The 13,137-nt window shown below is 37.2% G+C and overlaps 1 protein-coding gene across 1 annotated transcript in view; it reads left to right on the top strand.

The window, feature by feature from the left end:
- The window catches only part of adgrv1 (adhesion G protein-coupled receptor V1), a 669,968-nt gene that overhangs the window by 298,063 nt on the left and 358,768 nt on the right, over positions 1-13,137 (top strand). Inside the window, exons 50-57 of the mRNA XM_039759338.1 lie at positions 1,532-1,654; positions 2,242-2,464; positions 2,724-2,928; positions 5,919-6,065; positions 6,181-6,436; positions 7,685-7,887; positions 8,264-8,440; positions 11,440-11,622. Of these exons, the coding sequence (XP_039615272.1) occupies positions 1,532-1,654; positions 2,242-2,464; positions 2,724-2,928; positions 5,919-6,065; positions 6,181-6,436; positions 7,685-7,887; positions 8,264-8,440; positions 11,440-11,622 (1,517 nt within the window). The remainder of the gene's footprint in view (positions 1-1,531; positions 1,655-2,241; positions 2,465-2,723; positions 2,929-5,918; positions 6,066-6,180; positions 6,437-7,684; positions 7,888-8,263; positions 8,441-11,439; positions 11,623-13,137) is intronic.

Raw genomic sequence — 13,137 nt, forward strand, 5'->3', positions numbered from 1 at the left:
TTGTTCAGTAATCGAACTATCATATGGAACATTGGAAGTTACTTCAGGTACTGCTGGCAATTCCTCAATTTCTGTTCTCCTAATAAATTATAGATTCTACAGAATCTAGTTTAAACCTTTTGGGTAGGCAGGAAAGAATTGTCATGCTGGGGAGAATGAGATGGGTTTCTCCATCACCTCTTTACACTCCCACACCCAAACACATTGGTACCAGCCTGGCCACCCATTTCTAGAACATTTTTGGACAGAATTCTGTTTCTGAACCTAAAATAGTCATATCTGATTATTTTGCTTGCTTGTCCTCTAACAGTCTTCCATGAGCTTCAGATGGATTTTTAAACAAATTTATAATGTCTAGGTAGCACAGCAATGATAAGGCAGTATATTGCCCCTGTTGTTATGAAACTGAAAGTTATTTTCTGTGCAACAAATCAGGAAAAATAAGCCAAATAATGTCAAAGTCAACACACATGTTTAATTTTGTTTCTTTTCCTTATCACCACCACACAATGCCTTAATAGTCACAAATGCTCACAGTCCCTTCTTTTCACAAGTCTGTCACTGTCATTCCTCCTCTCTCAAGGTCTGTCCTCTTCTTCCTGACTCTGGCTCGTCTACTGGAGTGAGGCAGCCCCTTTTATAATACCCTGGATGTGCTCCAGGTGCTTCATGATGATCTTCTGGCGGCACTTCCTGGTGTGCCTGGAATCTCTTCCGGCAGCACTTTCAGTTGTGGCAGAAGTGCTGCAGTCCAGGGCTCCATAATCCTTTGGGTGCCCCCTGGCAGGGGCCACAGGCCCCAACAGGGTTGAGCTTCTAAGCTCTGACATGTGGCCCCGATGCAGACCAGGGCGGCTGCCCTCTCGTGGTCCAGGAGAGATATTGTCCCTCTCCCGGTCCTTCTAGGCGTCAAGTCTGGGCAGGATCCCCAGCCATCCGCCACACTGTATTTGGAGAAGATGTCTGGTGTAGAAGGTCACCAATATCCTTGAAGAAATCTCTTCTTCTGACAGAGTTCTTGTGTTTCATAGTTAAAATGGAAAGAAATGTACATTTGACAAAACCTGCTTAATCGTAAGTCGAACATTATTTGCTTTTACGCATGCAATATATGAGTCACTAAGACTGTATGGACCTTTGCAACTCCAGTTTCCATTTCATAGGCTAAAGAAATGAAATTTGTTTTCATGGCCTGTCTCAGTACATCTGCACATTAAAAATATGCATGTATTTATGGCCTAGTCTGAACTCAATATGCAGTAGACAGGCTTTTCTTATAGGTGATTGCTGCTAGGGTAAGTTGGGCTACACTGAATTACATCAATAGAGAGGTCTGCAGACATCCAACATAATTTAAAATACTCCACCTATTGAAGCAATAGGAAAATGTGATATCATAGAATAAGTCTGTTCTTACAATGCAGAATCTTAAAAAATACAATGTTTAACTGCAAATGAGAATTGTAATGGTTTAAAAATGGTTTAAAAAATTGTATGCAATATTTCAATTTGTTATATTTGTTCTTTGCAGGATTTGTTTCGACATGTGAAGTTTTTGTCTGGCAAGCAGGGGCCCTGTTTTTTCAGCATATACAATCAATCATCTTTAGTGATACAAATATGATCAATAGTCTTACACCTTCATCTGGAATCGGTGAGAAGAGCAACCTGTGTTTTAATAAAAAAAAATAAATAAATAAACAAGATGTTTGCAGATTTGCTTCACTATATTTTTTACAGAATATTCACTCATTCTTTCACTATTATACCAAATTTACTTATTAACAAAAGGAATTAAAAATTGCTTATTAATCTATTTGAATAATGTCTATAACATGTGACTTGACGCCCTTTCTGTTATATTTACTGCCTGCTCAAAATGGCACCAGTTTTCAGGACAGTAGCACAATGGCTGATTGTATGAAGTATCTGGATGGCAGACAAAAGACCAGGAAGTAGTGAGACCACTGTTACCCATCTTTAAATGGCTTGAAGGAAATGACTTTGAACAAACCAATTAACTCAAATATAACTCAATTATCAATTAACTCAAATATATCAATGTGATTTCCCAATGGACAGTGTTAGGATGAGAGAACATTTTCCCCAAAACTGCAGTAAGCAAAGGAAGAAAATGAAGTATTGAGAAGGTTGTCCTGAAAAGTAGCTGATTGTGATAAGTTTGGTTGTTAATACACTGTAAAATGACTGATAACTGATGTTTTCTTGTTTTGTTTCTAGTCCATGTTTTGTTTGCTGGTAACAACAGATCTGCTATTTATTCATGGAAATTACAGTCCAATCAGTTTGAATTTCTACTAGATATTCCTGCAGCCAAACAAATGCACTTTTTTAACGTCCGTCATTTCAACAGTACCAAAGCTCTGGTTGCTGCAGCAGAAGACTCCAGTTTCGTCATATATGAGTTGACATATATATCAAATCAATCAGATTTCATTCCAAGGTATGCTGTTTCTCATCCTGATGAATACAATTATGGAAAGTCTAAGAAGTGCAAATTTTCTTTTTTGAAGAACAAAACTATATAAAATTAAGAATCAATGAGGGTTGAAGCGGACATTTGCCACCTAGTGACAAAGAGACAACAAATTAGCCAAAAAATGAAAGGACATATTATACAAGTGTGTAATTTTGTCATGATGCTCATATAACATAATTTTTTTAAACTAACCTAAACATGTAAATGCTTTTTCTGTTGTTAGTTCAGGGGAATTGAAATTTGAACCTGGTAACAGAGAGCATGTAATAGCAGTGAACATTATTGAAGATAATTTGCCAGAAGAAGAGGAGTCATTCAGAGTGCAGCTGAAAAACCCCAAAGGTGGAGCTGAGATTGGTCCCAATGGTTTTGTGACTGTGATCATTCCACCTAACGATAATGCATACGGAGTTGTAGCTTTTGCCCAGGTAAGAGAAAATGAAATTTGAGTGCTCAGATCACCTAAGCTGTCACTTGATTGTAATTGTTAGTTATAGAAGATCTAACTTTTATTAGGCACAAGCCCAAGGTGTGCACTAAATTCAGATTGAAGCTGAAGTTCTCTACATAGCTGCATGGCATTCCATAAAATTAGCACATTCCCCTTTTAATAAAAAAAGAGTGCCGTAACTAGGAAGCAGTGGGTGGTATCTTTCACAATGTAGATATCTGATGTAGTGTGTTACATTAATAATTTTCTTTTTATGTAAAATTCCCTTTTTGCACATCTACCTTACTGCTGGGAGCTAAGATAAGGAAGTGTGATTCTTCAGCATCAGCAGTGCTTTGTTATACAATGGAAAATTTCATCATGTTAACTTATTACTTATTTCTGATTTATTACTCTGGCATTTCAGGTTTCACGTTGGATTAAAAGACCTCTGTGTGATATACCCCTTTACATTTTTGAGACTTTGTTTTTGCTAATTCTAATTTCTCCTAAACTTCATAGACATTGCAACATTTACTGACAAAACTATATTCATGCCAGCAAAAGTGTATGTTAGTGGTGTCTCTATTAAAGACAAGCATCTCATTCATTGTTATGTTTTCTCATGCAGCCTGTCAAAAGTTCCTGGGTGGCGTCAGTTAATAGAGGAAGTTTTAAAGATTCTAATCTAAAAAGACTAGGGTGCTCTGCCCCATGCTCACTTCGTTGGCCTACGCGCTAGACACTTTGCAGCTCTGCAGCTCGCAAATGGCGAACAATTTGTACAATTTAAACAGATTGTTATTTTGATGGGAATTGTTACATATGCATAATAGACCTAACTATTTTACATTACAGCGAATAATTAACGATAGTAAAAAATAGTAAAACGCAATAAATCGATAGAAAATTATGTTGCATGTCACATTAGAGGTATTCGTTGTGTTATACATTTTCATTCTGTTTGGCTTTGAAATTAACACGCAAATACTTTTCAATCTTACACTTTTACTGTAAACCTTCACTAAAAACAGTATTTGTAATTAACTTTTCATCAATATCGCTTTGAATTTTAATTATGTGTTTGGAGTTATATCATGACAACGCAATGTATAACTGCCCATGAATATCATTTCTTTCTTTCTAATAAATAAACCAACTTTTTCAAATGTTTGTCCCTGTGATTTGTTAATTGTCATAGCAAAAGCTGTTCTAACGGGAAACTGTAAATGTTTTAATTCAAATGGCATAGCAAGATCTCCTTTGGTGTCTAATGTATTCCGCGGAAGATGTGCTACATTATCTTTCTTGTCACCTGTTAAAATTTTACATGAATTTTACAGAATTGTTTGACCAATTTTGAATACAACTAATCTTTCCCTATTGCACAGCACATCACTCATACATAAATTACTCAATAACATTATGATACATCCTTCTTTCAACAGTAATTCAGCCGGTTGAGGACAGGGTGGTGTTAACAGTTGTAGATGTTCTATGGGATATTGAAAGTTGATGTTTTCATCTTCCGCAAAATCACTACCAACTGTTTCAGCATAGTCTATTGATACACATTTAACCCATTTGCCTTGTAGCCGATTGACAATTTTCACGTAAATTTGACTTTATCGTTTCGCTCTGCTAGGATTGCCCCTGTACTCATTTCTTCTGTTGATAACCTTTCGAAATGAAATTCTTCATTAAGATTTGGACATAATAAATCTTCTTTTATTGGGAAGTTTAAGTGAGGAAAACATAAAAATTTACAAGAGCTGAGAGCGCAGGAACTGTGTTTGACAAAAGCATTCATGCGAATGAGAGGTGAGAGGACCATGGGTGTGGGCCATTAACTGTAATTGGTTGAGAGGAGGGTGAGACTTGATAAAATCTCTTGGCAATTGTCTCATTGCATGGGACTTGAAAAAATCTCTTGGAAATAGTCTTGTCTCAAGATTTTTTTTTTTATAATAGAGAGACACATTGAAGCAAAGTGAAATCATGATGCTGGCTAGCAACACCTTGACCCATTTGTACATTTTAAGTACAAGGTATTGAAGTTAGAATCTGTTTTTACTTCCTGGTGTGATCACTTTATGGTTAAAGTATACAGAAACAGCAGTTTTAAAACTGTTATACAGTAATGCTGTGGTGAAGCAGGAGCTAAGTACACAGGTGAAGCTGTGGCATTACCACTTAGTCTTCATCCCCATCCTCACCTTTTACTTAATGCCTGAAAGAAGGAGGTTTGCAACACAACAAAGGAGGTTTTTGTACAGGGCTGCCAGACTCACTGTCTATGACAGGGTGGGAAACGTAACAAAATAGGGGACGTCAGAGTAGAAATGTGCTTCTCTAGATTGAGAGGAACCAGTTGGCATGATTTGGCTAGTATGTACATCCCCTGAGTGCTGCCTATGGAGACACAGGGGCAGGCTCAGGACATACCAGAAGGATTATATTTCTTGATTATCGTGAAAATATCTGAGTGTTCCTTAGTAAAGACTGGAGGAGAAATGGCCACCTGGTAAATCCAAGTAAGCATATTGCTACTGCTGCCCTTACCAGGAAACCAGAAGGAAAATGATTATGATGATGTAGGATAGTTTTTCCCGTGTTTCCAAAGATATTAATTATGAACTGGTCTAGAGTAATTGAAATTGTTGTGTGTTTGAGAGTGTGCTTATGATCAGTTTCCTCTTAGTGTTCAAATGATCCCAGTATCAGCTTCTGCAGCTTATAATCCTGTAATGGAAAAGAACACAAAATTGGTGGATTACTGGGTATCTAAAGTTATTATATAATGCAAAATCCACTTTTTAATAATCAGATTCTTTTCTGTCAACTATTGATTGACTCATTTATTTTACTTCCATATCATGACAACTCTTTTGAGGGCACAATCTTGCCGCACTCCTGGAAACATCAATAGGACAAAAAACTTAAATGTCTATGTATAACAACTCAGTAATTAATTATTGTGTTTTGCAGAATTCTTTGACTAGGATGGTTGAGGAGCTGGAACAAGATAATCTGGTTACTCTGAATGTTGAACGCCTCCGTGGAACCTTTGGACGAATTACAGTGTATTGGGCAGCTAGTGGGAGCCTCAGTGATATTCGGCCAACGTCTGGTGTGGTTAGTACTGTGAAAAACTGTAAATAATACAATGTAAAATTTCAGAATAAAAAAATAAAGGTTTTTTGTCAGACTTCTAAATGAATAATTCTTATTTTCTTCTGCACTTTGCCAGATTACCTTTTCAGAAGGTCAAGTCTTTGCAACACTTTCTATAACAATTTTAGCCGATAGTCTGCCTGAGTTGAGTGAAACAGTGACAGTCAATTTGACTCAAGTAGTCACACTAGGAATTCAGGACCCTTTGCGTGGAGCTCTTATTGATGCAGAGAGATTCAAAGCTGAAATCACCATCCTTCCCAGTGACTCCCCATATGGAGTAATAGGCTGGCATACAGACTCATTCTTCTTTACAACACAGGAACCAGAAGGTGAGAGGACTTTTTAAGTAAATATGTTACATAGGTTGTGTTGTTAAATTATCATTTCCTTGAAACAGGAACATTTTTAAACGCTTTCCAAAGTGGTGTAGTTTAGGTGATTGTGGATTTTAAATTTTCCTTATTTCCAGTATGTCAGGCTCTTGTCAGTATTTGTTGCTGTATTATTTATTCAACTTTTCCGGATTATTACTGTTGAAATTAACAGGACCGTGGCGGGCTGCCACCCTGCCCAGGGTTTGTTTCCTGCCTTGCACCCTGTGTTGGCTGGGATTGGCTCCAGCAGACCCCCGTGACCCTGTAGTTAGGATATAGCGGGTTGGATAATGGATGGATGGATGGAAATTAGCAGGATGATTCATTTTTTAATTTATGTTCTGACATTACCACAATGACATTTTGTTTAATATTTTTCAATGGTGAAAGCCATTTTATGCATTGTTCTCATGGATGCCAACACATCATGGAGGGTAATGACGTCCGTTTCTAGTCACATGAGTCAATCTGACAAGATTGGACCATAAATGGCCAGTGACGATTTGACACAAGACATCATCATCATGGATTCATGTAAAAATTAGTGACCTACTCAGACTGGCATCTAAACCTATGATCCTTAAAGGAAAGACCTGTGATAGTTAGCACTAGACCAAACAAATTTAAATACAATTTTTTTAGGTGTCATTTGTGGATTTGACAACAAATAGTTTCCCAGCTTTGACTTCTGTTTTTTATTTTATTTATTTTTTAACAGATACTCAGTCTTTCTACACTTTCCTACATCTTTCATTTTCTCCAAAATAATATTGTTGCAACTCTGGTGCTATAAAATGTCCCCTGTTCTTCTGAGCTGCTTTATTCCAAACTAGCACAATGTTAAGTGTGTGAGTGTGTGCTTAACCTGCACACTTTCATTGTCTTCCTAAACCTTCCTGTAAGCTTGTATTAGAATACGTGAGTTTGAAAAATGAGTGAACTGAATAAATATATTGACTTTCTTTTTCTTCTTTTTGTCATGACTACATGGCACTAAGAAGAATACTCTTCAGCTAAAGTTTCTGCAGTTTTTCCTTCTTTGCAAAAATGTTTCCAAAGTGGAAATAACTTTTTTCTACCCAATATATCTTTTCATGCCTTTTTATGAAACAGTTATTAGATTAGCAAAACAGAAAAGTACAGAAACAGAAATGGGAATTTACAAAAACATATTTAGATGTTTGTTATTTCATCTTTATTTAGGAAATCCAAAAAACATCAGCTTAAAAATAGTGAGAGAGCAAGGATTTGTTGGGGATGTGATTATTTATTACAAGACAACACCAGTGCTTTCCCAGCTAACTGTCAATCAAGCTAAAGACCGGGAAGATTATGTGGCCAAAGAAGACACTCTCATAATGAAAGAAAATGTGATGATGACGAGTGTTCAAATCACAGTACTGCCAGTAAGGAAATGTTACTTTATACTAATAAAGAATTTAAAAGATTAACATGTAATTGCTCTAAAACCAGTTTTGATGATCTGGTAAATGCTCGTGCCAGAACAGTGTTGTGGAATTGCTAGCCTTCTGTAGAACTTTAGACCTGTGTAACTTATCCATTGCAGACGTCAGCTAAAGACTTGCATTCTAATAATAACTCAATTGTCATGTTAAAAATGCAATACATCTTAGAGACTGTGTGTAGTGACTCCTTACTTATAAACAATTATACAAGTAATGTATAAATAAACCAACATAAAATCAGTAAAAGTTGCCTTTATTTGTTTACTTTATAAATTTTAATAGAAATGTATTTGTGTTTGGTGTCTCTTTTCTGAAGGATAGTGTTCCTGAACTTTCTGAAAGGTTTCTTGTTAACATCACCAAAGTAGAGCTGGTGAATGCGTCAGCTGGTTCAGGGCAGCCTAGTGTAAAAAGAGTGGGAATGGAGACTGCTGAAGTGATAATAGAAGAAAACGACGATCCCCGAGGCATTGTACAGTTTAATGTTAAAAAGGTAAGTTCATCTCCTCGCACTGTATTTAGAGTGCTATATTTTCCCCTGGCACTGTAACACTGTAGTTATTGTACCGCATTCAAATTCAAGCTTGCAGACTATTTGCCTTGGGTTCTCTTGATTTTTCTGTTTCATTATTGTGTACAAGTTTCACCAATTGATCATTTTAAATATACTTTGCATGAGTCTGGAGTTTGTGCTTGTTCTTAGTCTTAATTTAAAGCTTTTAGATGTGATATGTGCTGGTGAAGCACTAAATGTGGCTTCTGGCAACCCCCAGAAAGCTATCAGTGCTTGCATCTTTATTATAGCAAACTATATAGGCAAACTGATCAAGAAGGAGACATGGCAGAAAGAAAAAGAACAGAAACAACATCTGCTGAATGCAAGGCAAATTGCAGAACCCAATTATTGGATAGGAAGAAGGTTAATGACAACCTGATGGTACTTGCAAACTACTGAGGCTGGAACATTGGTCTTTGGAGGACTGGAGATCTGCATGTTTCCTAGTTTGTAAATAACATTTGATATAAAATCAACATTTTTTATACTGTAGAATAAATATTGATGAATTTTTGGTCTTCTCACTGACATTTGAATTAAATGCAGCTAATCCATGTTTGTAGACACACAGAATTACAGTACATTTATTTTATATATAAGTAATATGTCAACATTAAAGCACATTCCTATAAAACTTTTCCATACATAAACCACCAATAAAACAAAGTTATCTGCTATGAAAGTGTAATGTAAACAAATTACCACTAACAAAAGTTTGCCAATTAACAACAGACAACATGAATCCAAAATTCTAATTAACAGCATCCATTGAGGATCCACATGTATGGAGGGATTTGCTGACCTTGGCCAACTGGCCACCCCCACTCTCAGCCATACAATATCTTTCTATAAATCATACACCCCATATCTGCAACTCTAGTAAAATAAGATTGTCTCATGTTTTGTTAGTGATTTGTAAGTTGTCTGTTTACTTTAATGTGTTATTACATGAATACGAACAGGATTTTTGACATAGTAGCAGTGGTGTCATGTGCAACAAATTAATTCTGAGAAGAGAAAAATAGAATATTCATGGAGTCAGTTACAGTTTTAAATTAATTTCAAGTTTTAATTCAAATAGCTGAAGAATTTTGATACAAAATGTGCAGTTTGTGTAGTAGCTGTAATAAGGATACCCTGAATAAAAAGCAGCTAAACTTAAGACTAGACAAATGTTGAGAATGAATGGGAATCCCTCATGTTTGCAGGCAGGTCATTCTATAATTTGGTGGCGTAGTAGCTAAAGGCACTTCCATCTACCATAGAATAGCTTTAATTATACTTAGTAATGAAAGCTTTTAAAGCCTAACTAAGGGGCTGTGCCCCCTCAGAGCCACTTCGTGTCTCTGCTGCTTGCTTTGTGAAAGGGAGGCTGAACGCACGCTAACGAGATGCGGTCAGATCACCTGCTGTCTTGCTGCTGCTGCTGCCAAGCTGCGTGTTCTGCTTGTCGATCATTTAAAAACCTTTGCAGCAGCTGTCCTTTTGTCTCACTGCCTTGTCTCGTGGGACATTAAAGTGTCTCTGAGAAAATCACGTATCATCTCCTTCCAAGCCTTCCAGGATTTTTTTTTTTATTATAGAGAGATTAGTATGCAACTCAGATCTTATCCATATATTTCACCTTTTTTTTACACATCATGGATAAAATTCTAAACAGGCACAGTTTGCTTATCATGGTGGAAAATTGACTAAGGTGGCGTTTAGAGTAGAAAAAAAGCACAAACCCTTCTACCATGATGTCCATGTACTGATTCGGTATGAGAGAAAAAATAATAAAACAAAACAGAGGCTAGTTGTGCAACTTAGAAACTCAATTACAGATGCATGGATCTCTCCCTAGTGATTGAAAGAGTCCTTTGGAAGGCAGAAGATGAAAAAAGTAGTGGAAGGAAAAACAGAAACAAAATATGAGGGTTGGGGTACTGGACGATTCCCTGTTTAATTGTGTTTATCTGAAGCATGAAGAAAAGTAGCACCAATGTGCTGGATAAAGGTTTGGTGAAATGTGTGAAAGCAAGTGAAACTTCTAAGGTTTGGGGTTCTGTTCTCCTCAGAAATTGCTAGTGAATGTCAAATTCTTGTGAGGACCTAGATTAAGTAGAACTGAGACTGGAAGAGACATAACTTCTTGTGTAAGGGAAGTGACCTCATTTGTCTTCCAGTGTTTTGTACTTCTCCATTCTAAGGAAGCAGACAGAACAAAAGTTAGTGGTGGTGTCACACTCCTTTCCTTCCACATATTGGTCCAACACAAACCTGTAAAACACTCCCCCTGATCACGTGTCTGACAGTAGTAATGGATATGTAATAATTTCACTTACTCTATTAATATTACCTCTGTTGTACTATGAATATGATGAAGGATGGTTGCAGGGAATGATTAAAGATTTGAAAGGCAATATCCCACTCGCTGAATCATATAACTTGGCCAAGGCCATCAGTTGACTCCAGTTGGACTGACAGGAGCTAACAGTGCAACAGAGACACTTTTCTAGGTTATGGTTGACCTGTTTAGTTTGCCTATTATTCTCATAATGGTAACCTGAAGTCAAATACATTTTGTCACAAAAGTATCTGTAGAATATGGAATATTTTAAGTTGTGCATGTAGAATGGGGAACTATATAAAGTTACTAAACTTTTATCAGCTTAAGAGAATATTTAGAATACATCTTAACAAGCTAATCTCACTAGCTGATCTCTAGAGTCAAATACTTTGCCAGTTAATGCTATTTTAATTATGATAACAAACTGAACCAATGGCACCTGATTTCACTTTTCTTTTTATATAATTATGTAGTATTACCTTTACATTCATTTTATGTTTTGTTTGTTGCAAACATGACTGCATTAGTCCACTAAAAAATCCATTGGCATAGGGAAATGCTTGTACAGATATAAATATGTTTGTAATATTTTCTATTTGCTTCCTAGGATATGACAGGTGGAGTGGCAGGTTATGAACTTCTGCCCCCGCGTAATCTTTTGCGCTTACCAGTTATTCGGTTAGCTGGCACATTTGGAAAAATAGTGATAGACTGGATGGCTACTCCTGTCAGTGCCAGTTTTGAAGATTTTACTCCAGCCAATGGAACCCTTGTGTTTACTGATGGACAGGTATTGTGTACCAAACTAACACTAATTTATGTTTTTGTATGTGTGTTTAATGTATGTCAGTAATTGAGGACAGCAATGTTGTGGCAGTGGACTTCTTCAATATTAGGAAGTTCCAAGCAACTACTAAATTGCATAGAGTGAGGGATCTTGAGCTGCAGTATGTGTCCGAGTGCTTTCTTGTTTCTCACACCCCATAAGACCTCCAGTCTGTCCTTGATGCAGCAGTGAGAGCATACAGCAGGAAGGGACAGACTGTTAACACCACCAAAATGGAAATAATCTGTCAATGGGCTGCCAAAATCCCCCCAGTACCCCCAGTTTTCACTATTGCTGATGAGCATCTGTCAGTAGTTTCATCTTTCAGATATCTGGGAAGCATTTTTTCTAAAGACAGCAGCATTGACAATGATGTCCAGAACTGAGTTGCTTTCAGGAGACTTTGGCATCAGGTCTTGCAAAACAAGAATTTACATCTCCGCACAAAGGTCTGTGTCAAACAGGCCATCTGCATTACCACCCCGCCTCTATACCTATGAAGCTTGGGTAATTTACAGTTGCCACATTAAGCTTCTGGAGCACTTTCATATGTGCTGCTTGCAGTGGATCTTGGCAATTATTTAGCCTGTCCATCTGACTCACTGTGAAATACTCAGAAAAACCAACTGCAGAAGTATTGAGGCCATGATCACACAGCACCAGCTACAATGGTTGGGACATGTGGTAAGAATGTTCCCAAATTGGCTGCCTCACAGAGTGCTATATGGCCAGCTACAACGTGGATGATGCTCTGCTTTGGGGCATTTGGAAGCACTCTATGGATCAGTTAAAGATCATGTTAAGTAAATTCAAAATCAATCCCAAAGACCAGGGGCCTCATGTATAACGCCGTGCGTAGAACTCGCACTATAACATGGCGTAAGCACAAAAGCTGAAATGTGCTTACGCACAGAAAAATCCAAATGCAGGAATCTGTGCGTACTCCAACTTCCACATTCTTCCGCTACATAAATCCCGATCAGCGTGAAAACTAACGCTCGTGCACGCGCATTATGTAACGCCCCAAATCCTCCCAGAATTACGCCTATTTGAATATGCAAATCAATATAAATCGCCCTTAAGCGCAGCCTTCTATGAAAAGACAATGGGAAAAGCACGGGGAAAATATAAGAATTTCAGCGAATACCAAGTGGAGGCAAAGGAAAAACATACTATTTGTTCAAATAAACCGTGGTTTAATCAACAAAAGGAAGTTGATCGAGTGACATAGCGTGTTGGAGAAACTTGAAAGCTCACATTCACAAAATCGCACAGTGCCGGAAATAAAAAAGAAGTCACATATCAAAGTTGCCGTGAAAAGAAGAGTTGTAAGCCCACTGTCTGAGTGTCATATGAAAGTTTATTAGGGTACAAAGAAAAAAGGCACACGGTGGGGAAAAAGCACGAAATGTCAACTTCAATCTCGACATTTCCACTTTAATCACGTAGTTTATTTTGTCATTTAGTAGAACATTATAA

This window comes from Polypterus senegalus, chromosome 7, assembly GCF_016835505.1.
Source record: "Polypterus senegalus isolate Bchr_013 chromosome 7, ASM1683550v1, whole genome shotgun sequence".
Taxonomy (NCBI): domain Eukaryota; kingdom Metazoa; phylum Chordata; class Cladistia; order Polypteriformes; family Polypteridae; genus Polypterus; species Polypterus senegalus.